The 27,207-nt window shown below is 38.9% G+C and overlaps 1 protein-coding gene across 1 annotated transcript; it reads right to left on the reverse strand.

Moving 5' to 3' along the window:
* Positions 1-703: 703 nt before the first annotated feature.
* On the reverse strand, positions 704-23,837 carry plpp2a (phospholipid phosphatase 2a). Its single transcript, XM_062987353.1, has 6 exons — positions 23,800-23,837; positions 6,883-7,034; positions 5,944-6,206; positions 4,474-4,531; positions 3,605-3,781; positions 704-3,176 (listed from the first exon to the last, which is right to left on the reverse strand). The coding sequence occupies exons 2-6, from the start codon at positions 7,012-7,014 to the stop codon at positions 3,024-3,026; spliced, it is 783 nt and encodes a 260-aa protein (XP_062843423.1). The 5' UTR covers positions 7,015-7,034; positions 23,800-23,837; the 3' UTR covers positions 704-3,023.
* Positions 23,838-27,207: the final 3,370 nt, after the last annotated feature.

A 27,207-nucleotide genomic window follows, 5' to 3' on the forward strand; every position in this document is an offset into this window, starting at 1 on the left:
ATTGTCTCCTTTAGCCTTTAATCTTTGGACAGTTTCTGACCACAGGACACTTTTAGCTGTAGATTTTTAGTTGAAGCACTTTATTTCTTACAGCATTGACACTGCAGTGTTCAGAATCTCAATAAGTCCCATTCACTAGACAAATGTAATATAAAAGTTAATGCCAGTCTAATTAATGTTAATTCAGAATGTAATAACACACACACACACACACACACACACTCAGTAGTAAGCTAGTGTATGCTTGACTGAAGCTGCTGCTGCTTATAAGATGTTTGCCACTGTCACCTTTATAAAATTGTTTATTACCACATTTGATCATTGATTAAATTGATAAGAGAATAAATATGTAAAGCAAAATAATTTAACTAGTTTAAATCAGTGGCGGGTATAAATGAATGGTGTTTTTTTTCTGTTAGCAGTTTAGTAGCCTCATAACTTGTATGCTGCACACCAATTCCTGATTGCATAATAGACATAAATAGCCATACTTGTTAGAACATTTGGCTCCAGTTTGAGATGCAGCCAAAATGCATTTGAACAGCTTTGGCATCTATTAAATCAATGGCAGATAATTTGATGATTCAGATGAATTAATCAAAATACTAAAATTGCTTTGAGTCAAATTTGAGCAGACAAATCATAACAGCATGTTAATATGAGCTGGCAGAGAGACGAAGGGTTGTTTCAAAAGGGCGTATACTTAAATATTTATAATCATTTATTTTTAACTTTCATGATCATAGAAAAACTATACACTGTTATATTGTGTTACACAGATTACTTTAAGTGACATACTTGACTTGATAATGATACACACCACTGAGCATCACCGTTGTTTACTGCTGTCTGTTCGAACAGCAAGAAGACAAAACTACATTCATAAGCTTATTTTGTCAGCATTTTACTTTATCTAGTTGTGAGATAATAACACTCCCTAAATGTAAATTCACATTAAAAAATACAAAAGCATTAAAAAAGTGTAATATGTCGCAAATATGCAAAGTTTTCTAGTGGTATTTTAGAAAGTTAGACACATAAAATAAACATGTAAAAATTAGTCACATTGTGCAGTCTTGTAAAGGAAGTGTTAGGTGTACATTAAAAAACACTACTGCCATTACATAATAACCAGAGGGTTAGAAAATCATCAGGTCATCACCACCACAGGATCTAATTTGTTTACAAAACCTCTTCAAACCTACAGAGACCCGTTAACCAACAACAAAATAGTGAAACGTCTCGTCACTCGCGATGCACGGCGCTGAGAAGGAACTGATCCGGCTCGGTCTCACACAGTTTAGTGGTTCGGCTCATTTTCGTCATTGTCCTGAAATCCAACAGACCGAGCCACTATTTACTTTTCTTTATCTAAGCCTAGTTCACACTACACAACTTTAATATTCAAATCGCTGGACTGCTTCCATTATACGACTCTCTTGCTTGTGTGATCAGTCGTCTAGGAAAATGAAGGCAAGAATTATTAAATGACTGCCAGAATAATGCACAAATACATGGAAGATCAATTTGCTGTGAATCCACAAGGAGCAGGTTTAGCTTGTTTACAAGACCATGATCTAAAGAAGCGATGATCACAAGAACAACACAATGAAACCATGATGAGAAAATTACCAGGGTGCATGTTCTATTTCAGCATGATATATTGATTAGAATAAATGATTTCTCTCACTGTCTCACTGAAGCACTTACAAAGTGGATGAAAGGCGATGCTGCCACCGGAGTACTGACATTTAAAATTATGATTTAGTGCGTAGTATATCAACATACTATTTAGTATTGCAGTATGAGGTTTGGGACACAGCCAAGTAGTTTGTGTGTAGCCATTATTACAGCTTCTTCTGCCCTGTGGTCTTTTTTTGTGGTCTTTCATTTCCCCCTTTTTTCTCCCAATGTAGTTCCAATTTGCCATTACAAGTTCTCTGCCACTTTCTCCACCTCCGCTCTGACCAAGAAGAGCTGGAGACTAACACGTGCACCCTTCAACATGTGTGCCGTTGCCAGCTGCCTCTTTTCACCCGACAGAGCCATAGCGCATACAGAAAGTCATGCAACACCCTTCATGAACCATCTACGATTCGTGCAGTTGCCTCGACTTGCCAGCAAAGGCCACAGTTGCAGCATCGATGAGAAACAATGGCTGACCTGCAGACCATTTGCTAGGCTAGGTCAAAAGCACAGCCGAGATTGAAACTCACAAGCTTAAGCTCTAAGCACTGGTGGGCTAATGCATAAGACTGCTGTGCCATACGACGCCCGTGTTCTCTGCCTTTGGAAGCCAGTTTTTTGACAGATTTTGATCATCAATGCACCCACAACTCATCAGTGCTCTCACTATATATCTGATGGAGGATTCTTTCAAATATGCCCCTAAAATTTGGAGCAACTTTGGAGCAATAGGACAAGGACCATTTTAGCTGCAGATAAAGGGGTGCCAGCATTGCTCCCTTATACTTGGCAGTGACAGAAAAAACAGGTCTTAAAATCGTGTAGTGTGCACTAAGCTTAAATAATTGACATAATTTTTGACTGAGACGCTTAAGATTTGTAAGGTGCCACAAACTATAAAACAAGAACGTCATCCGAAATTCAGCTCTTTTGAATCAAGACGAAAATCTTATGATTAAGTTTTGATGATCAGTTTCCTCTAGGACAGCTGACATACTTTTAGTCAGGTGTATGATCATTATGTCGATACAGAAGTATAAATAGACCCTCTATAGCATAGAAAGGAATAGAGATTGTAGACATACAGAGAGACCCACGCATGCACGCACACACACTCACACACACACACAGAAATATCGATAAGAATTTATCCACATGTGGAAGAGAGTCTGTAGTCAGTGGTGCCACTCAAGTGTAGCTGCACTGGTGCCTCAGGGATACAGAAATTAGGGGGATTCGTTAGTGAGCAGCACTGCAGCCGGTCCAGTGGTTATATATATTTACATGTTTGGCTTTGGTGTGATTGCTGGACACATCAGAATAAAGGTTATGGTCTCTCATACAGTCCCACTCCCAGCTAAGCTGTAATGGTTATTCCTCTCCGAATCCACTATCTGCATACTTGGTTTGCGCTCGGTGTCCTCGCTCTCCTCCCTCTCGGTGCACCGGAGAGGGGGGCGCTCCTTAAAAAAGTCTGAGATGTATCGGACCTGTAAAACATGAAACCTCGTATGAATTGTGTTTTAATTATGTCACAAGATCTAAAGCTGGAAGTGATTTAAGAGACGTCTGAACACTGACTTCTAATTAGAAGTACTTGTTGTTTTATGTAATCTTTTTAGTACATTTATTATGTATTTATTTATTAGGATTCTAACGTCATATTGGAGCTCCCAGGGAAACCCACACAAACACGGAGAGAACATGCAAAATCCCCACAGAAAAAACCCGGACCGCTCCACCTGGGAATCGAACCCAGGACCTTGCTTTAAGGCGACAGTGCTACCCACCGCCCCTTATTAGTACAAACTCCAATCATGTCATCTTATAGCATCATAAAAGTAACATATATACATGTATATCAAACAGTAAGTCTTTTGTCCAAATATATGATATATGAGGGATGACACAATCTTACATTAAGGATGGCGATGAGCGCCCCCTGCAGCAGACCCACAAGCACATCACTCCAGTGGTGTTTGTAGTCAGAAACCCGCGTGTAGCCTACATAGACTGCAAACGCAACCAAGAAGAACTGGATCGTGGGCCGGAGAAGGCGTGCCCATTTGAATGCCATGCGTGCCTGGACATATAACTTCAGACAGAGAATAAGAAGATAAGGTATTGCGCAATACTGAACACAGATATCTACCTGACCTTTAATCAGCTCACACGTCTACTCAGAGCTGATCTAGGTGTGTTGGACCAGACTATCAGGAATGAGCCAATGAACGGGTGTCAGACAGACTGAACAAATCACTGTACTGCCAAACTGTAGCACATCATACACTAGAACAAACACGTTTTCAGAGCAAACTCGAATAACTGTTGGAAAAATGAATTTAAAAAAATCTTGACTTCTTTGGGGAAAAGCTATTCTAGTATATGTACGTATTGTGTACAACCCATGACCAAACTTCCTGCATTCCAAAACAACTTTACTCTAGTAAATCCAGTGGCTTATGTGGGTGTCAGAATCATTATTGTGTTATAACTATTATCATGTCTAAACATGACAGGAATGCCTCGCAAACTGACAGCAGTAGGTAGGTAGGCATACCTCAGAACTGGGCCAGGATTATTCTACAGGGCTGGCTTAAATAACTGTTGCTAGAGAAGTTATTAGAGAAAACACCCTAAATAGTTTGCCATTAAATTACCTTTTCCTTCCTTGGAAAAATAGAGAACTGTTTAAAAAAAATAAAAAATCAGATGATGCCAGCAGGAGGTTGGTAAATTTAAACTCCAGTCTTAATGAGCAGTAAAACTATAGCAGCTACAACTCACCGCCAAAAACAGCATGCAGTACATCCCGAACGAAGAGTGACCAGAGTAGAACGACAACCTGAAGAAGTGACATGGAAAGAAGCTGTAAGCATCACTTATTTACTCAGTAGATTTTTAACATATGAGTCACATACATGGATTTCAGCCCAATATAAACTAGAGAGGTAAGCATTAGCCTATTCATTTTAATGGAGTTCATCACTGGCGTGATGTTCCACGTGCCATGCATGCATGCACAAGCCTGGCACCGAGATCAAAGACTGATTATCATAGCACAGTAAATACCTTAGTTTTTTATAAGAAAGAATGTAATGCACCTCTACAATGCAGTAAAAACTGTAAACTTTTAACTTAAAATAAATAATGGCTACTGAGGACATCAGTTGTGAAAGTTGATCCCCAATCTCTCAGTCTTGTTTAAAACACAACAATCTTGGGGCCGCTCAGGTGGGGCCGCTCAGGTGGCGCAGCGGTAAAAACACACGCTGGAACCACAGCTGGGATCTCGAACACATCGTATCGAATCTCAGCTCTGCCTGCCGACTAAGGCCGAGCGGCCACATGAACAACGATTGGCCTGTTGTTCAGATATGGGCGGGACTAAGCCGGATAGGGTCTCTCTCCAATGACTGGTGCAATTACGACCTTTGCTGGCTGATTGATGGTGCCTGCACAGAGATGAGAAAAGAGTGCTCCGAGGGTGTGTCTCTCCGTACACAACGCTGAGCCGCACTGCACTCGTCAAAGTGTAGGTGATAAGATGCATACGGCATGGCGCCCACGTGTCGGAGGGGGCGTGGGTTAGCTTCGTTCTCCTCAATCAGAGCAGGGAAACACAACAATCTTGGACCTCTATTGTTGGACCTCTTTTGTTGCATATTGCACTGCATGATACGCCACACGTTCTCAATGGGAAACAGACGTAGACTACAGGCAGGCCAGACTATCACCTGCACTCCTGTTTAACCTTCTGGTCTAATTGCGATTAAAAACACATACCCTGTTAGTACTTGTAGGTGTACAGTTAGAAACAATAGCTGTTTTCTATTTTCATGCACAGTGTGTGTTCATCTAGTCTTTTATGAGTGGACACTTTCTGACCACAGGATGCTGCTGGCTTATTTTTGGTCGGAGCCCTATTGTACGGCCAACACGCACATGACGACATAGCTTATAAAATAATCAATGCACGGACGTACCAAATAGGCGAACCTAATAAAGTGCCCAGGGAGTGTACGTATTTATTAGAGAACAGAGCGGAAAGGTCGTGTGTATTTATGGTTAAAAATGGATTTCTCCAAAACAAAAAACTCTTCTGACCAAACAGAAAGGCCTTATCCTACAATCGTACAATAGAACTGAAAAAGGAAGCAAAAACAACTGCTGACACCAGAAAGTAACAAACACAGGAAGTGAGGTCTGCAGTGGTGTGACCTTCAGCCTTGGCCTTCCTGTCCGTCACGGCCGTACCTGGACTCAGTGACGTTGCGTGAGTTTCCTGTGCAGTTGATGTTCGCCACGTAGCCCTTGCATTCTTTGGGAGCGCAGACGGCCATGAAGTTTGGTCGCGGGCGGCCGATGGTAAATTTAGCCATGTCTGTCAAAGACTGGCTCACGCAGGCGCCGAAAAGAAACGTGCCCACCACTTTATAGAGCGCCGCTGCGTACTGGTTGAAGTCTGAATTGGAGTAGAGACGCTTGGTGTAGACCAGGTAGGCTTCTCCTGTAGTGATCTGAGCATGAAGAGAAAACACAGAGATTTACGTGAGATAAAAGTTGCACGGGTTAATATTTTTGTTACTTGCTTTGAAAATATGGCAACAATATTTGGGAAGCACAACAAAACAGATTGTTGAAACAGTCTAAGACAGGGATGGCCGAACTACGGCCTGCAGGCCATTTGCAGCCTGTTATCATTTTTATTAAATGCATTTTCTCCCCTTTTTCTCCCGATTTTAGCATGTCCAATTTTTACCCAATTGCGTTATGCTTCCTCTCCACTGGAGCTGACACCCGCCCCGATTGAGGAGAGCGAGACTGTCACACGCCCCCTCCGACACATGTGCAGTAGCCGACTGCATCTTTTCACCTGCATCAAGTAGCTCTATTATTGTGGCCCTGTGTTTTCATATTTTTTATTCTATCTGGCCCCCAACAACAAACGTTTGGACACCCCAAAAAAACTGTAAAACAAAGACAGGCTGGCTTGTTTACACTATTTATTCTAGTCATGTTGGTGACGTGCCTCCAAAAGCCCATAACTTCTCCTCAATCCGTACTGCTTACAAATGAAAACATGGCAGACCCCCTGGCTAAATGATTATTATTAGTCAAAACATTCGTAAAACGTAAAGCAAAACAACTGATTTTCAGGAAATGTGGCTGCGTGTAGATGATGTACAAACTCACGATGATGATGGAGCAGGAGATGGTGACGGCGGCCATCATGCCGTGTGAGATGGTATCCGATTTGTATGGGTAACGAATGCTCTCGTCATCGCAGTACACACCGCGCTCGAACGGCTGGAACACGGCTGTCATGATTATAAACGGCAGCGCAGCTAAACAAAAAGAAAAAACACACACAAATACAGAAGTTATTAGAGTCTGTGCAGAACACATGATGCGACATGGAAAATGTATTTGTTTATTTATTTATTAGGACTTTAACGTCATGTTTTACACACTTTTGTTACATTCATGACAGGAGAGGTCATTACTGGTTACACAAGATTCATCAGTTCAAGTTTAATGTCAAACAAAATCATGGACACCTCAATTGCACGTCTTTGGACTGTGGAAGGAAACCAGAGCTCCCGGAGGAAACCCACACAGACACGGGGAGAACATGCAAACTCAACACAGAAAGGACCCAGACCTCTCCACTTGGGAATCGAACCCAGGACCTTCTTGCATCATGGAAAAACATTATAGCTAATATCACACTGTACACTGAGCAGCTTCAGCTAGCATATATCATAAAATCTTTATTATTTCATAAACGTAACACTCTGGTTTATTGAATTGATCCTTGTTTTAACCGGATGAGCTACAGAATATCAACCATCAATGGCTACATACAATGCAAAGTTTATAATATCATAATAATATTTAATACTTAATTTTCAGAATTAATTTCTATATAATTGCACTTGTTAGTTAATTTATGGTTAGTTCATTGCAATTCCCGCTCCCTGGCTGTACAAGACTCACTATAACAGTCCTGTTGTTCTCATTAGAGCCTCATCCCACACTGTCCGTATCTACTGCTCCCATGAAAAGGTCCAAGTTAGACACACGGTCGCAGAATGCAGTATGTGGGTGTCCGTGGTGTTTATTACTATCTGTGCCACCTCCAAGTTTCCTGGCAGAAGTAGTCGGCATCATGAGACTAGAGTACAGTGTATCCAAGGGTATGATGTCAAAACTGTAAAACAGACGTCTCACTGTACGCAGCAAAACTATTCCCACCAAATAATTAAAATAAATAAAAAACATGCAGCTTCAGCTGGACAGGGGAAGATGAGAACATCCTATACTATTCCTGCATCCATCCATTCTTAATTCCCAAAGCCGTGCACATGTGCTGGAGATGAAACAACTGTAGATCAGAAACGTCGACTCAGAATTCAATCCCAGTGCAGCCTTTTAAACATTAAGTATCAGGTTTAAATGCTGTATTGCTTTGTTGTACAGTCAGTGTGGTTTGTGCCCCTCTGCATGCATGTTCAGCTGTTCGGAGAGCCTTGAACGTTCAGGGTTTAGTACATTGTAATAATGCACTAATTACAAAATACAGAGCATGCTGTAAATCTGCATAAGGCGGGAATACTCTGGGCAGGGTGCCAATCAATCGCAGGGCTTTGGCCATCCACCCAGACATAGCCGAACATATCTGTGTAGATGCCGGGCAGCTGATAGTGGTGGACAAGCGCAATAGACTGCTGATCTACCCAAGCGCAGTAACAATAATAATTTTTTTTCCCCAGGAGTTTAACGTCATGGTTTACACACGTTGGTTACATTCATGACAGAACAAGTAGTAACTGGTTACCCAAGATTCATCTCCAAGTTTTAATGTCAAACACAGTCATGGACAATTTTGTATCTCCACCTCACCTGCACATCTTTGGACTGTGGGAGAAAACCAGAGCTCCCGGAGGAAACCCACGTATACACAAGGAGAACATGCAAACTCCACACAGAAAGGACCCAGACCACTCCGCCTGGGAATTGAACCCAGGACCTTCTTGCTGTGAGGCGACAGTGCTACTCACCACAATTAGTTATTATGATTATTGGTATTTTTATTACTGGTATTGTTAATAAAGTTTAAGTTACAATTATTGATGTGACCGATGTAATTACCCCCACTTTTATCCTTTATCTTATAGTGTAGTACCTACATTTTGTTGTACAGTAACTTTGAAAAACATAAAAAATACAAACTTCTATTGTCCAAGTTCTCAAGGCGACACATTCAGTCATGCTGAACTTCTCTACAAACTGCCTGAGGAGTTGCTCACTAACATGGGCTCGCATCTGTTTGACTGCACCCCCCTCCAAGTCATAGCTTTCTTACAGCATTTGTTCAAGCCAAACAAAGTCTGATGTGGATTTTAAGATTACAAAGCAAAAAGAAAGCAAGGGGAAATCTGGCTGTACTCTGGAGTCAATAAAACACCCACCATGGTAAAGGGGGAAACCCCCTCCTTTTCCCCTATTCTGGCAAACTGAGTGACAATAAACCTGTCTCTCTGATGTATGAAACAATGGACGAGGTTTAGGAGTTTCGGGAACTCATTAAAGTTTAACAACAATCTTTGTTCTTACTTAGTGTTCAGCACAATGTCCCAGTGTTGATGTCACACTGACCACGTTTTGTAACTCCTATAGTGAGAACAGTTTCAGAGATACCAGCTGCCTGTGAAGCCTATTAGCCTATTTACCAAATAGATAAAATGCTGCAGCTTAGTGTAAGAAAACACTGAACACTGCAAGTGTAATTCACAGTTTATGATCTGGTTCCCCCGATTTATCCCACTGGGAAAATCAAACACTATAATAACAGCAGTTTTCCTATAAAAGAAACCCAGAAAACAGTAAATGTAATAATACTACTTTTGCAGAAGATATGAACCATGTAGGATAATGAACAAGCACTAAAACTAACACACAACAACGAGCCATTAAACAACTTTACTGAAAAGTTATAAGTCTCAGTCAGTCCTCTGTCCTGTTACTGTAACGAATAGATTTAGTCATCCTTGATTTTCCCATGAATTCTGTACTTATTTATGCATTTACATGTTTTTTCAGTGCTGAAATTAACTTTTGCATCCAACTGTGTTATTTCAAATCTAGAAGCGGACATGCCAACCTGCCTTTTAAACTAACTAACCACAAAGGTGGAGAAACCAAACAGCCTTACAAACTCTCAGCAGTTTTCCAAATGATTCATACTGAGATGGAAATAGAGCAAGGAACGGAAGTGACTCCATCTGAAATCTGTGCGCTCGAGACGAGGGCGCCAAATTATGAGCGCTTCATTCCCTCGCTTTGCTTTTTCCACTGGCCTGTCGGTAGCCCTCACACAGACATCCCTCAGGAAAGCTGCGAGGAACATGGGAACAGTAAAGCATTTCAGAAGAATGTAAAGCTATTTTAATCAAGGCTCAATCACAGGAGAGGGAAAGATGATATTCACATGTTCTGTTTTTGAAACAAAGGATTTACTCAATTATTTTCCCGGCCATGTGAACAAAGAAATGGAAAAGGCCAAGCAACTTGGCATGGTTACCATCATAAAATAATAAATGATCCAGGAAATCAGAGACCTCACATATTTTTTAATTCCCCAAGAAGAACATGAATGCATTCAAAAAGATCTAAGGACTATAGATACAAATTTTACCTATAACTGAGTGAAAGAGAATGGCAGAAAAGCCTAGACACGTGTCAGATGCACGTGTCAGTGCGCTCTCAGTACCGATTTCAAGCCTGGATAAAATAAGGTGTGTTGTGTCAGGCCTACAACTGTGCCAACTCAGGTATGCGGACCAGAATGATCCACTATGTTAACCCCTAAATATAGAAGCAGCCAAAAGAAAGAGTGAGACTACAAATTAAATGAACTCGACTGCTGTTCCAAGGTAGAGGTAAGGGCTCTGCAAAATTCCACCACACCAAACTCAAACCATGTCTTTATGGACCTGGCTTATTTAAAACCATAGAAATTAGCAATGGGTGTGGCTGAGAAACGAGAATTCAACCATTTAGGGTGTCAAGTTTTTAATGTCAAACACAGTCATGGACAATTCTGTATCTCCAATTCACCTCATTTGCATGTCTTTGGACTGTGGGAAGAAACAGAAGCTCTCGAAGGAAACCCACGCAGACACGGGGAGAACATGCAAACTCCACACAGAAAGGACTGCTCCACCTGGGAATTAAACCCAGGACCTTCTTGCTGTGAAGCTACAGTGCTTTTAACCAAGCCACCGTGCCACCTCAGGTGGAGTACCACAAGGCTGTAATAAGCCAATTACTTCGTACCATAGACATCACTAAGCGGTAAGTACCAAAAACAGCTTGGCAACAAGTGCTGTTCATTTGTAGGGTCTGAATACATTTACCTCATTTGAACTTGTTTCATATTAGGACAATATGAGTGGCATAATGGAAGAGACTGAAATTGTTAATCCCATTTATATTCCTTCTCCAATCGTCACCTAAAATTTGACACTTTGACAGGCATTTTGAGGATCTAGCTGAGTGAACACAGGCACGGGTTTCAGCTAATTAAAGTGTCGAGTGATGGCAAGCTGAGCCGACGGCCTCTTTGTGTGCAGTCAGCAGAGATTCGAGCCGATGGAATCCATTGTCTTCCTAAGCTTACGCAAACTCATCTGTGAGGTTTAAAGCTGTTTGACTAACAACAGGAAAATAAGCGAGAATTAACAATAAGACGTGGTGTGTTCGCTGGCCTCTGACTTATAAAACTGCTTTCCCATAGTGCGAAATTGAGAAGCGAGGAATTATTGTCTCGACAAACTCTGGCGCTGCCAAACAACACACAATATCACAACCCTATCAGTATGAAACAGAAGCCTGTGAGATTCCCTTGCTGAGCTATCAAAATCCACACGCGCACTGTAAATGTGCTTATCACAAAACTTATAAAGAAAACAACAAACCATCACACGCATTCATGTATACCTAAATTAATCTAAGAATCAGTAAGTGGACAATGGACAATACATAAACAGGGTCCCTTTAAAGAGTTAAAGTCATAAAAAACATAATTCAATGGCACAATACACTTTGCCAATGCTAACAGTGCTTCTGGCAGCCACCATGCAACACTGCTTCTCTGAGTCACCTTTCCCAGGACCCTTTCAGAGATAAAGTCATAAAATCTGTTACAATCCTTCAATGGCCTCCTCCACAAGCCAAGTTATTCTAGATATGAGCCGGAGATCGGAAGGAAGGACAGACAGATGGCAAGTACATGGACCAAGATAAATGCCATAGTGATATGCCAAGTGGCATATCAAACTGTCCATATAGGCACCACCCAAATCTTTTTTTACTATAACATATACAGTTTAATTCAAACTTTTGGATGCAATCATGAGGGACAAGCTCTGTATGTGCGTACTTTTGATAATAGGTGTCCAAAGATCTGGCCATAATGTGGATTTACTTGCAATCAATTTGCTGTTGCTGAGGAAAAAAAATATTCTAAGGAAAAATTTGTGTTGCATTTTGATTCTTCAGACATCATCATCATCTCAAAGCCAGGAAGAGAAGCCAGACCTTGAGGTTCACTGGTATGTATACAGTGTTATTTCAGGGGAAATACCAGTACGAAAAATTCTCCACCCACCCAAATTTAACGTGAGAAGTGCAAGTTCTGAGCTGCAATCTGTAATTCTGTAATTCTCACATGAGAATGTGAAGGCTCAGGCACCTTTTCCCTACTTCTCACCAGCGTGTTGCTTGGATGGACAGAAGAAAGAGAAAAACACTGCAAAAGAGGTCCGAGCAAGAAAATGGACAAGCTAAAGTACATGTACAATATCAGAAAGCACTCATACGCACCGTAACCTTTTTACTGTTCTGCCAGCTCTTGCATTAAACTGACCATTTGGAAGTGATTTTTAATGACAACCACTGCCTTTTATTACATTGGCTATCTTGGCAAAATTGGCTATCCTTATCTCCTAACTTTCTGGGTACCCTCGTGCACAACAGCACAGTTCTGGATTTGGATGAGTAACCAAGATTACCCTACAATAGAAGAGAGGCTTTCAAAGTCCAACAAACAATGAGCAGGAAGCAAACAAGCAGCAGTAACAGGTAAAAACGTACATTGGATTGTTGCTTTTTAAAACACAAGCACATTTCAACAAAGAAAAGAGCATCGCCAAACTGAATCACTGCCTTCACAAAACACCCTCACAAGGAGACTGACACTATAAACAGGTCCACTGCCAGAGAAATGCTCCAGAAGAACAGCACAAAACCTTACTCATTCTTACTAACGGATTTATTCTGGTCAAGGTTGTGGTGGGAAAGAGAAGCAATCCATTTAAGGGTCTCACACACACAATTAGGATAACGACAGTAGATCACTGAAAGAAGCATAAACCAGGCTTAAATCACCACTGCCCTTAATTCTAAATGAAATGCTGACAATAATGATATTTTAAGTGACATTTCAACACAATATCACACTGCTTATCATTTTTATTTCATTTTCACGTGGGATGAACTAAACAAACAAATCAAACAACAGATATGCGGCCAGTTTCTCAAAGATATTTCTGTTTTTTAATGTAAATCATTACTAGGCGTTTAACTGGTGCATGCAAACTACGGGGGCAAATTTCTGCCAAGTCTATACATGGTTCCTAAAGGTAAAGGTAATTTCAGTAAGCATAAGATAACTACAGCAGCAGATTTTGACTTCATATCTTCATATCACTATAATAAGATGCTAAAGATGCAGCCAAGGTGTCAGCTAAGTTTTGATTTGTGAGAAATAAAGATCGAGGTACATTTAACGACTCTTTAGTTTGTGGCTACAATGTTCCTAGCAGAAGGAATGCAAACAAGCCGGTGAGTTTAAGTTAATAATGTAATTGCTCTAATGATACTGTTTCAACAATTCTGCAATTGTGTCCTACAGTTATAAACAATGTAATCATAAGTGATGCTGCGTAATCTGTTCTAATTGTTGCATTAGATAAAGAAATACATTACTGTATTATTCTCAATGCTTCAACACTGCTTTTTATAAATCAAATAAAGATGAAACATCCATTGTTCATCATAAAGAGCTCTGTATGAATACTTGCTCTATACAGATACACCAAGTTTCTTTTTAGAACGTCTGTGTATCTCGGATGAGTCAGAATACTGGGTTTTCCTCCCATACAAAGCCGGGAAAAGAGGACATATAAAGTTCGAGACAAAGCATGATGAAGGCTAAATAAACACTAGGGGAAGTGATAAATGCTGAGAAAAGAAAAGCAGACTGAAATGCCCTCTCATAGCGGCGCTCCCAAAAAAAACCCAGCATTTAACACACAAGCTTCTCCATTTCAAAGCTGGGTTAACGTTTACTTACATAAACTATTAGCCTGAAGTGACCACATTAACGCAGGAAGACCGCAATAGGTCAAATGCATTCTGGGAACAGAACGTTTAGAGTAAATAAGAGGTCATGTAAAAGGAGCTAGCAATAAGAGTGATGCTGACAGATGTTACTTATGAGTTCATAATTTAAAAAGAGAATCAGTTCAAACATCTTGGAAGATTTAAGTTTACTGGCTACAGACTTGTTCTAAATTGTTCTAAAGGTGAAGCTGGTGCTGTCAGATGGTTTCAGAAACACACAATCAAAGAACGCTTTGGGTTGAAAATGTAATTTAAATTCCTTTTTGAAGGTTAACAGCTGGTTTTCGGCAGCTGAAAGAAGGGCTGCAGATATTACACGTGTCAGTTCAGTGTAATCAGTGTTGTGATGAAAGCTGGCAGCCAAATTTAACACAGTACACGTTTACCACAAAACACACAAAGAGTTATTGGCTGTCCGAAGCCCTGAAACCGACTGGCACCCTGTCCAGGGTGTGTTCATGCCTTGCGCTCATTAATTCTGGAAACAACTGGACCCACAGTAACCCTGTCCAGAATAAAACAATTGATGAAAATAAAAGCGCATGTATAAAAAGCTGAACCAGTTTGCTGGCTCCTCTTTTATATCATTTAGTTTAAAAAGTAATAGAAGAGGAGTGATGGCCTTTAAGGTCAGCCAAAAACCTTTAAATGAACACATAAAAGCTCGGAGTGTACTGACCAACGTCAGATCCACCAGCTGGATGTTCTCTCAGGATTACCAGTCTTTCAAACTGTGAATATGTTGCAATGTGCTAACATCCCACTTAAAGATTCCACATCTTTAAACGATGGTGTTTATCTTTTGCTCGAAATATTGCAGCTGTAACCTCAGCGCTTGGCTGGTGTCAAAACATTATTGACCCGAATCCAAATTGCAAAACAGAGTTTCCTAAATGCTGACAAATAGAACAAACTGTTGAGAAAAGCAAGACACTCTCGAATGACCTTTCTAATGTTACTGTTTAAGAAACGGCTCAGAGTTAAAGGGCACGAATTTGCAACCGTTGTTCTTCGGGGAGGATTTCAGTCTGTCAGAATGAGGATAAATTAAGGGTGAGAATGACGAAGGAGTAACACACATCAGCTCCGGACAGGACATGAAGCAAAAAAAACAAAAAAAAAACATATAAATCTGACATCATTCTTCACTGACACCATGGCTGCAATCCTGGCTGAGCTGATTCGCTTACAATTCTACACCCATCCAGTGTTGGAAGTTTATTTATTGTAACGTCATGTTTTACACACTTTGGTTACATTCATGACAGGACAGGTAGTTACTGGTTACACAAGGTTCATCTGTTTTAATATCAAACACAGTCATGGACAATTTTGTATCTCCAATTAACCTCACTTGCACATCTTTGGACTGTGGAAGGAAACCGAAGCACCCGCAGGAAACCCACGCAGACACAGAGAGAACATGCAAACTCCACACAGAAATGAACCAGACTACCCCACCTGGGAATCGAACCCAGGTCCTTCTTGCTGTGAGGTGACGGTGCTGCCCACCAAGCCACCATGCCGCCCCCAGTGTTGGAAGTAGTGGTGCTACAAGAAACAACGTTAACAGTCTAAATACTTTCTTAGTAATAATGGGGTAGAGAACTTTTTATATCAAGTATCTTGTAAACAGTCATAAAACAAAATAAATAAATAAAAACAACTATATAAAAAAACCTAAACAAATATTAGGTTCTGAAATAACAAAAAAAAATTGAATAAATAAAAAACATCTAATTCCAAAACAATAATAATAATAATAATAATAAAAAATTCAAAAAATATATAAATAAATAAAAATATGTAACAAACAATTCTAACTAAAATATTAATATCTAAAAAGTATGGAAATAATAATTATTAAAACAATCAATTAAAAAAAAAAAAAATCCATAACAAAAAAAATTACAAACATACATAAAAAATCTAAAAATATTTACAAATATATAAATAAATAAAATTATAGAACAAAATAATTCTAAAAAATCTTAAATATTAAGATTTATACAAAAAATTCTAAAAAATAAACTTTAATAACTAAATTCTAAAAAAAGAATAAATAAATAAATAAAATAAAATAAAATAAAAATGTATTAACGACTAAATATTGTTCCAGGGTGTCATTGCAATCTAATCCACAAGCTTAAACTTTCAGATTTAAATCAGGTCGCCCCTGTAAGTATTTTTAACCCAGAAGTTAGTAGCAGTAGCATAGTAGCAATAGACACTACAATGTCTGTTGCACAAGGTTTGTGGACACCTGTGTGTGTGTGTGTGTGTGTGTGTGTGTGTCCAGTGAACAAACTGTGAAATCTGATACATCAATTCCACATGCTTACTCAACATTCTCCTGCTCTTTCATTTCTTATAGTCCATCTCTCCCCCTATTAGTTTAAAATGTTCTCATTACTTGTTTCTCCAGCTTTACCTGGATCATATTTCTCTTCAGGTCTTTATTTCTTTGGTCCTTTTATCCTTTCCCTGACGCTCACCTCGTAGCACTTCATCTTTCATTCACCCCCTGATTTACCAGCCTGTTCCACTCTATGTTCAGGCCCCTGTTATTCTCAAGAGCTTTAATCCCTAAACTCGGTGCCCACCTATCTCTGTGGAATGGTGGTTTTGTTCAGGCATTCTGCGCGCTTGCTGGAGCAGCAGACACTGATTAGCTGATTAAAGCACGGCAGAAAGGACAACAGTGATTCCCCAGTGGAGTACAAATCACATACATGCGCCACACATACCAATGAGCACTGGGCACCAAAAAACATCATAATGAGCATTGTTTGACTTATTGGTTCAAAACCTTTTGAAGGTGCTTAACTGGGTTGGGACGTGGTGACTGCTTTTTTCTTAATAGGGTAATGGTGGGTATAAAGACACCTGATACACCCTGGAGGTCAATTTTTGTGAACCTTACCATATGAATGAGCTGTTGTTGCTCATAGAGTATTTACTTCACAATCTGGGCAGGTCTAGCAGGCAGAAATGTTACCAAATTACTTGCTGAAAATTTGACATCCGTGTTAAATATCACATTAAATATGACATTAAAAAGTCTAATTAATAGGAAAGATAATCATTTGGGAACTTATTTGGGAAGATGGGCGCATTTAAAATCACATGCTATGTGCCTAAAGTAAAAGAACCAACATAATAAGCAGTGCAGTAATTTGATATAGTACTTTTTTGGTTGTCTGTGGTTTGGGACTCAGCCAAAACAATGGATGTGATTTTTTTTAACTCTTTGGTTGGCTTGTTATTGTGGTATGGCATGTGGCCATGTAAGACGCAGTTTGCATATAGATGCATGGATGGTTATAAATCCTTTATTATTGTCTCAGACATAATAACAGAAAATGAAAAAAAAACATCCTTAAGTTATTTGACTGGATTAAAAACCACCAGTCTGGATGTCTGTTGAGATAGAAGTTACTAAACTACACCAACCTCAAAGCCGGTAAACACGCCACATTTCCTCTTTGATAAGAACAACCCACATGAATGTATGGGCTGAGATGTTATCAGGATCAGTGAAAAACGAAAAGTGAACTCATTTCCTTATTGCATACCAAGATGTATAATAAATTAACTACTTCAGCAGAAGCTGAGACACATTCATTATTCTGGTAAAGTTATTACGATCTACAGCCATTAAATTAAAAGAATAAACTGTTAATCATTCTTCAGAGTTGGAGGGGTGTATATGATCTTATCTACATTCAGCCTGTGCTGTTCAAGCAGAGCTTCACTTCACAGGTATTCAGTTTAAATTTTAAGAGGTCCAGACTGTCAATTTACCTCTCTGAAAAGTCTAAAGCATTGCCTCTTGTCAGTGTACAGTAGTTTACAGGCTTATATGTTGGAATGCTACACAATATTACCAATCTACATTTTAAGAATATAAAAATGTAAAAGCTACCTCCCTCAGCCAATATAAATTTATTGTTGGACAAATATGTATTCTTTACTGAAAGCAAGTGTAAATAAATGAATGAGTGAATAAAATAAATATTTCTTGTGTTTAATCTGACAATAATGCTTTGTATTTTTGACTTTTTATAATAATTAACTGTACCAGTGTTTCTAACTTTTTAATATACCATTTTATCATCTGCCTTTTTTTCCTCTCTTTCATTGACATTTATAGCATTTAGGAGACACTTTTCAGATTCACAGCAACTTAGAAAATCAACCAACACAGTGCAAGCAATTGAGGGTTAAAAGCCTTGCTTTTAAGCCCAACAGTGGCTGCATAGCACAAGCAAGATTTGTACCCACAACCTTCCGATTGACAGCCCACTAGGCAACTACTGTCTGTCTTCTTGGTGTTACAGAGTCGCTGTTTTTTTTTATTTTTACCCCCTTTTTCCAATTGTTCAATTAGCATCGTGCTTCCTCTCTGTCTATGCCGAACCCTGCCCTGACGGAGGTGATTGAAGCTAACCCGTATCCCCTCCGAAACACGAGCAGCAGCCAGATGCATCTTTGCCACCCACACATTGACGAGTTTGGCGCCACCTAGCGTTGCATGCGGAGAGACACACCCTAAGGGCACCCTCTCCCATCTCTGTGTAAGCGCCTCCAATCAGCCGGCAGAGAACGCAATCGCATTCTGACAGAGAGAGACCCACATCCGGTTCTTTGTCCCACCCCCCATATGAGCAACCGGCCAATCGTTGCTCATATAGCCACTCAGCTTCGAACCGGTAAAGCAAGGCTGGATTCGATACCACGCTCTCAGAATCCAGCCCTGGTTGCAGCGCGTTTCTTTTTACCGCTGCGCCACCTGAGCGGCCAGAGTGGCGCAAGACAACAAGGAATGGCACTTCAACTTTCACAAAACACCTACTTTGTTAATTGTCAGCTAATACCCAGGAAAATGTGCATGTCTGAAGTTGATATAAGACAATCTGTAGCTATAAAATAAGCAAAACTGTTTATTTGCAAGGAAATCTATAATTGATGATTGTAACTCACACATCACACTGGCCACACCTTTAATAGCCAGACAGAAAAGAATACCTGAATGGTATCCTATAAAATTTTTTATGCGGGCATGACTAGCATGAGATCTTTTGAAACAAACCCAAGAAACGTGACAAGATTTATTATGCTTGTTTGATATGTTCCGCTAACATACAGCAAGCTACAAGTTAGCACCAAGGAGCAAATATACCAAACTCTGAACAGACTTCAAAATAATATGCATAATAACAAATGCAAATCAAGCATACAGCCCCAAAATTGCAATATATAAACAGACTGGCAGTGGAACAGATTATGATACAGATGTCAATGACTCTCAACCTGGCACTGAAACAGGATGCCACTTTTTCTGTTCTCTGAACGTTATATTTTATTACCTAACTGACATAAATATGCGATTACACCATGCCAAGGAAACACTGTAGCACACTAACACACAGTTTCAATTGTAAATCAATGTGGAGGAGGATTCTCAAGATGGTCTAAGCATGGTTTTCAAAGTTTGTGCTGGACCTTTTAGTTCCAGTGGAGGAATCTGTTACAGTGTACTCTCCTTTTTGAGAACTGTGTCTTCCAATTTTGTTACAAAATGTTTTGTTATGTTTTGACTTGCAATCGGTTTGCACCCCACTGTCACAATGAAACAGTCTTAAGAACACCAATTCATGTGCAAAGCCACAGAACAAAATGATCAGTCAGAGGACAGCAATCATTCCTGGCCAGAAACCTCACAACAGTTGAAACACTAAAGACATTGCTAGCCCATTGTTACATTAATAGTCTCACGTTTCCACAGGAAATTGCCTTTTCACACATGCAGAGGTGAAATTTATAAGCTATGCTATTAATGAGGTCAACATGGGTCAAGCAAATATTTAAAATATATTCAAATGCAGCAAGTTGAATGTCTGTCCCAAACTCAGACTTTATACTGAACCCACAGGAAATGCTTTTTTGATAAAGTTACTACTGGCAGATCTATTTCAAAGCTGCACGAATTTCATGTTTGCAAATGTAGGAATGTGAAGAAAAATGAGACACGTTCACAAATATTTGGTCTCGTCTGGGCAGACAGGTACATGCGACTTTCTTTAAAACTCTCTCCAGTAAACCCAAAAAAACACACTTGGTCAGAGACGGCCAAGTAAACAGAGTCCGTGTTGATTCTGCAGCAGCAACAGCAGCATAGTCTGTCTACCCAAACAATACAAATACAAAGATAGGGCTTTCATTGACAGAACTGAGACCAAAATACTGAATCACTCGATCCTTTCCATCCAGAGCAAGTCTTAACAAGGCATGGTGATAGACTCTTGTAGTAATACATACACACATACAGACAGGTGCAAGAAGGTACAGCCACAGCTAGAAAAGAGTAAACATTTAGTTTGTTTACTGAATGAGGTCTAACTGAAGTCCTGCTTTAATTTCTACACCAAAATATCCTAAAATATCACAAGTTTTGCTAAAATATTAGGACCATCCACCTAATATGCAGTCAAAAGTACTCTGATTCACCAAGACATTAAAACAACTCCACAAAAACAACACGGCCAGTTGTTAAGTTATTCAGGTCTTTATGCTGCTCATGTCCACTGCCTAACATCAACCCAAGATTTATTACATCCCTGACCAGCATGCCCGTTACCAAGGCATTGCCATGCACATTTTTGGGGAGTGATCCTAATGTTTTAAAATGGAATTCAAACCCACAACTTTCCAGTTATGATAATCCATAGCTTTACCCACTACGCTACCAATGTCTACCAACAGGAAGAAATAACAAAAAAATAAATAAATAAATAAAAATAACAGCACACATAAGCACTGACATGCAGCCTGTAAGTATAAAGGATGGACTAGCTTTTAGAACTTTGTGTAGGCATTTAACCAGGTATGAGTTTCTCTCCAGCACTTTATCATCTAAAAGACAGCAATACAACAGTTTTATCTGGTTTTATCCGAGTTTACTCTTCATTTTCTCCCAAATAAATACAAGCCATTAGCAAGTGGCGGTGGCTTATGTGTTGTTGCAGGGATTATGCAACCAACATACAGTCTTATTTGCCGGTCATCGTTTAACACCCGACTAATGGCGGTCGGTTGTTGGTTAAAAGACATTGGCCAACATTTGAGTCCTTACTTTGAAAATTCAAATGTTTTCAAGTAAAATTTGAAATGGTAATTAACATGACATCACAACCAATCACATTAGTCTATTCACAGATTCAATGTGGAACTGCTTTAACACACAGCGTGGTCGGCACCTGAGCTTACTTGAATCTAACCCGCTTTTTAAAGCAAGCCACAAGTTAGTACCAAGGAGCACCTCCAGGTTGTAACATCATTTTAGCACATGCTCAAATATACCAAACATTGAACGGACTTCAAAACAGACCAGGTAAGTGTGAAAACACCTTTATTTACACAGTAGTGTTTGATTAGTACAGTAAATAAAGGAGTAACAAATACGTGTAGTTTTGTTCTCCCTTTGCAATGCCCCCCTGACCTTTTCTCTCATGCATGGCAAATTTATCTGTTAAGCAACTGACTAGGTCTGTGAATTGGTGATCAAATGAACTACCACAATTCTGGTGACAGCTTCAGCTTCAACTGTAACCTCATGAATGGCTTAATGAGCTGATAAGTCAGGTATGACAGTGAATAAAACAGGAAAGTGTGTCGTGCCATGTGATTCATGCTTAGAGCATGTTATAGGTATTGCACTACCCCTTCATTTACTGAACACTGTGATCCTTTACAGCTGCACTAGCACTGATCCTGTCTGCACAGCACAACCAAAAGGGTGTAATCCTGTTTTTATATCACAATGCCATGCCGGTTGTACTTTGTGTACGATGTGAACATATGCTGACAATGACTTTGTGCTAGATAGTTTGGACCTGCTAAATGGCAATGAAACACGTGCTTGTTTAGTGGAGCTTAATGAAAAGGACCATTAGGAGTAATGAGCACCAGATTCTCAGATGGGCTATTACAAATTCTCCCATAGAGAGACTGTGATTTTTTAAACAGCATTGTTAATGTCCTAAGAAGTCATGTCTCATTGGATAACAATACTAACATCATTATACTGTATTACATTTGTATTCTAGCCATTTAGTCAAATACTGTTGTCCTCCAGGACAACAGCAAACACAAAAAAATGGATGAGGACATCCCTTGAAATTTCTTTTAAAGATATAAGAATTGATTCTTACTAACAGACATCACATAAAATAATGAACAGATATATTTCTGTTCAGATTAGTTTCTAACATTTATATTTACAGTTGGATGATGAGTTATTAATTAGAACTTTTACTCTGTAGAGACCTGCAGCTCTGTTTACCAGCTACTGAAATCCTGTGGGGTGAGCCAACAAAAGGAAGACAAGAGAGAACCAAGGAGCCTGGGGGATCTAAAGAGATTCTGTATTAAAGAGTGCTGCCAGATTTCTGCATTTAATGCAGGTGAAAACTTCTTGTTATGTTGGCAAGTAAGTCAGTAATAAATGCAGTGGTGCCATTGATACATTTAACATTACATTCGGTTGGTTTTCCCAATTTTGTTGAAATTAATTCTGATTATATTTTCCCAATTTTACCACTTCAATATTATTTCATACTTCTCTGTTTAAATAGAAACTGGGCTACAGATGGTCGATACATCATTTGCAGATGGCCGTGCAACTTATCCTGCATGAGGGCAATGTACCGCTGAGGTCAAAAGTTTACATTCACTTGTAGGGATGCATTAATTATTAATTGCACAAATTAACAGCAGCTTTCAGATTTCAATTATTTCAGCAACTGTTGGTGTCATTTATAACACTCAAGTGAGTTTACATCCCTGTGGGTCTAGAGGAGCCCGTGTTTTTTTTTTTTTTTTCTTTGTCAGTATGACCAGGAACAAACTTCAGTCACGATTTGAAGTGCTGGATGTGGAGCAGGGAATTTTTTAATGCACTGCAGACTTTAAGCCTCAGGTGTATAATGCTCACTAAACTGTGGACAGTGTCACAGCAGTTTCTGTTTATTAGTGATCTGACCAGCTAGACTAGCTAAATTTGTTTATTATAGGGCAGCAGTTTGGGTCTCATTTCTGGCCTTGATAAAAGACCACAGTTTTATGCACTTTTTAAAGAGTGCAATCAAACTAAACCTATTTATATGGGCACTGAGAACATCACAAAGTTTTCACTACTAAATTAATAATCCAAATTGCAGTATGTATATTTTGACTTAACACTTTTTACTCAGTAAACTTATAAAATAACTCAAATTGGTATTTCTTAAAGAAGTATGTGCTCCAATATTTACAATATCAAGACTGCTATTAAATACAAACATCAACACAAGTGTGTAAACTCCTGAATTCAGCTGTTGAAATATACAGGTATGTTCATGATGTTTTGACCTTGTGCAAAATATTAATTATGTAATTTTAGACCTTTTGTTTGTTAAAATAAACACCAAAAGCACTTTTATATACAGTATTTGACTCTTGCAAGAAAAATATGCATGGATAGTACACAAGCTGAATGTAAAGACTTGACACCAGAGTGGCTGCGTTCCAAATCACATACTACTGACACAGTACTATTTAATATTACAGTATGCAGTTTGGTACCAGGCCTCTTAAACTTACCTACACCCACGCATAGGACATCCACCAGGATAAAAATCTTCTTCTTCTTCTTTAACTCCATCATGTTGAAGCACTTTATGTGTGTTTCTACCTGCAGAGAATTACAAGCTCCACGTTGGAAAACTTTTAAACCTGAAGTGCGAGTTCTTCCGGCTCCTCTGCTCCTGCTTTGTACCTGAGACTGTTGCCTAAGGTGTGCTGGGTAAAGTTCTTCACCAAAACAGCTCGCCTTTACTTAATAACGCCGCGTATCCAAAGCGTGTGGGCGCTGAAAGTAAAGAGATATACCGGTGTGCTTCGTCGAGAAGGAAAAGTTAAAGGGGAAAAACACTCCGCGACCCAGTTCAGCTCCACTTTTACTCAGCGAAATCTGTACTCAGGTCCTCCGCGTGACGTCACTGCCCACGCCCTCACCGAACACACGCGCGCGCGCGCGCACACAGATTTACCTCAGGAGAGTTAGCGTCCTAGCTTTTACACATAACGAGGATATATTTAGTACAAAAACAGAATTTTCTTATAGGTATTATTAAAATCTCACTACAAAGTTACTTTAACATCATTATGTGAACGATTCCGTCCTCACACACGCTAGTTTTACTGTATCTGTGAGGATCTTTCATTGAAGTGTCAAGGGTGTATTAAGATTAAACAACCATAAGTAGAAAATCATACATTCAGATAAAACTGTACAAAACACAAAATATAAATTACAAAGCTTATGAAAAGCAAACTGAAATATCCTCTCTAATGATCATATACAGAATTTGAAGGGTCAAGGGCCCGACAGAGGCTGCATGACAGAGCTGGGATTCGAACTCTCAACCTTTCAATTTAAAGCCCAAACTCTACCCACTCGGCTACCACTGTCCCCCTGTGTGCATATCTACATACATACAGCATATCACCAGTACATATATATTTATATAGTTTTAAAACATGACGTTAAAATCCTAATAAAATACATAAATAACAGTTTACTTAAGTGAAAGTGAGAAAATAAATCTTTCTTTGTACTTAGTAGTGAAAATGCTTAGATTCTTAGTTTTCCATAAGCAATATTTATAATAGGTGAACAATGGCTGCAAATTTATTAAACCAGTATGTGCTAAGTAAATCAAATCCACTTGCTCAAAGTCTTCTGAAGTTGTGCTTTAATTAAAAGAATAGGCTAATACACAAAAAAAAAATCGGACTTTTTGTACCTAGGAATAGGCATGGCCAGTTTCACAAATGTGCTTACTTGCTTTTTGGTTGTGCCAAGTACTAAAAAATGTATTTTTAAAAACTTCAACTTTCACTCAAATTATTACGCTGATGATTATGTGATTTGTAATGAAAAACATTCTGAAATTAAGAAAAGTGCAAAATAGAAGAATGTTTATTTATTCTTGTTTTCCTTAACTTTTTTTTCTATAACATTCACATCAATTTTTACACCAATCCTAACCATATTGTGAGTCCCTGCTGCTAAAAGTATCCCAATAACATGCATCCACCACCATATTTTACAGATTTACACTGCACACACTTAATTTAAGTCAAAATGTTTTACTGCTTAGATTGCTAGATCTAGTTGGGGAGTTTTTCAAATAATACTGCAAAAATTCTGTCTAAGCAAAGACAGACAAACAGAACATACATGAACTATTTTTTAATAAACATACTTTTTTTTCTTCAAACCTGGGTTTAAACATTTCCCTGGTCCATACAAAGAGTTATATACACTCCTGAAATAACTTTAAAATAAATAAAACATTATAGAAGGGATGCATGACAGTTTGGGGTTTGACATTTAGCTTGTCTGAATAAAGAAACATAAGAAAAGCTTTTCCATTTCAATAATTATGCTTTCATTTTTAAAGCGAAAGGGTATTTTAAGAAGAGACTTAATGTGAATGATTTGACCTTTTGCAGAAACATGTCGCAAGAATTATTTTGGAAAAAAACACCCCTCATGCCCTGTTTTGCCAAAAATAAAAAGACTTTTATAATATATTTAGATCTTTGTAGGAACCCAATGTTCAATGTTTTTATGATGATATCAATGCAGGATTTTCCATTGTGGGACATTTGGCAGTTACTGACATCCATGCTAACTATTTTACACTCTTTCCCACTCATATACTTTATCTCTTCGACTTCATCTCTTCGACTTAAAATGTTTCTACACTTACTAGTCATTTTATTAACGTCATCATACTAAATAATGCTAGATTCTTTATAGCATTCTTTATAGGATTTTACAAGGTGCTGAAACCATTTCTTTTGAGATTAATGCATCTTGTAATTGTTGATTTATCAGCTGCACATTCATGTTGCAAATCTCCTGTTTCATCACACCCTAAAGTATCTTATTGGGTAAAGATATGGCAACTAAGTAGACCACTGAAGTTTACTGAACTCATTGCCATGTTTATGGAATCGGTTTGAAATTCCCTAATCCAAGCGGATGGATGTTTGTGGGATACCGGGGCCGCAGTGCGTCTGTCCAAACAAAAAGTAACCGTTAGGAATTCCATGCACAGGAAAAGATAATGAACTGTGCTCTTCCTCGTTTTGCTTTCCTCAGCTCTGTCCAATTCTTTACTTCAGCACAAAACCACTGTTTCCATTCAGCTAGTTTTATAGAGGTTTCCGGACATTCCAGCCAGGTTGGGGGTCTGATAATGTAGAACAGTTCAGCAAAAATATGATAACATACTATTTATCAAAAAAATACAGAAATAACAAAAGCAACAGAAAAAAGGGTTTCTAAGGTTTGCAGAGCTTCATGACTTCGAGAGTGTACATATACACCCAGGTCATCATGTACAGGTGGTAAAAAACAGAATATTTAAAGTCACAGACAGACGTAAAGGAAAACTGTGTGACCTGTGACTATTATTACACTTTAGGATTTACAGCCAATAAACAATGAAGATACAATGACACCAAGAGAAACAAGAACGGCATAGAAATTAAAGACGTATCAAAGGAAAGAAAACAACAAAACAAACACGTCAACCCTGCTGTAGAAATCATGTACCATCACTATGAATCAAATCAAAACAAAGGTTAAATAAACCACAATTACCTAACTAATTATTAGTAGAACACATGGCACCAGCCCACATGTCTGATGTAATGAAAAAGTGTCATGAACCACTACATGGGTATCACTGGTGGTAGGTATCACTGAAGCTCCCTCAAGTATCCCAATGGCTTTGGAATGTTAATGACCAAGAATGGTTGTATCCTTACATTAACATCGTTGTTCAGTGTACAGTGGGTACACAAACAGAATAGGTTTCAATAGATTATCAGATATTTTGCTTTTAGGTTTTTTCTCACCTTGTTTTTAGCATAGACAACATGCTTTTGTGGGTTTTTAGGTTTCCCTAGGTTTCTAGGGAATTAGCAGCAGTA

Source organism: Trichomycterus rosablanca, chromosome 25, assembly GCF_030014385.1.
Source record: "Trichomycterus rosablanca isolate fTriRos1 chromosome 25, fTriRos1.hap1, whole genome shotgun sequence".
NCBI lineage: Eukaryota > Metazoa > Chordata > Actinopteri > Siluriformes > Trichomycteridae > Trichomycterus > Trichomycterus rosablanca.

Excerpts from the sequence above, each read along its gene's own strand:
- plpp2a (XM_062987353.1), bottom strand. The coding sequence starts at position 7,014 with ATGACAGCCGTGTTCCAGCCGTTCGAGCGCGGTGTGTACTGCGATGAC. Across the intron at positions 4,532-5,943 it reads CGCAACGTCACTGAGTCCAG|GTTGTCGTTCTACTCTGGTC; the intron begins GTACGGCCGTGA and ends TCACTTCTTCAG. Across the intron at positions 3,177-3,604 it reads CGCTCATCGCCATCCTTAAT|GTCCGATACATCTCAGACTT; the intron begins GTAAGATTGTGT and ends CATGTTTTACAG.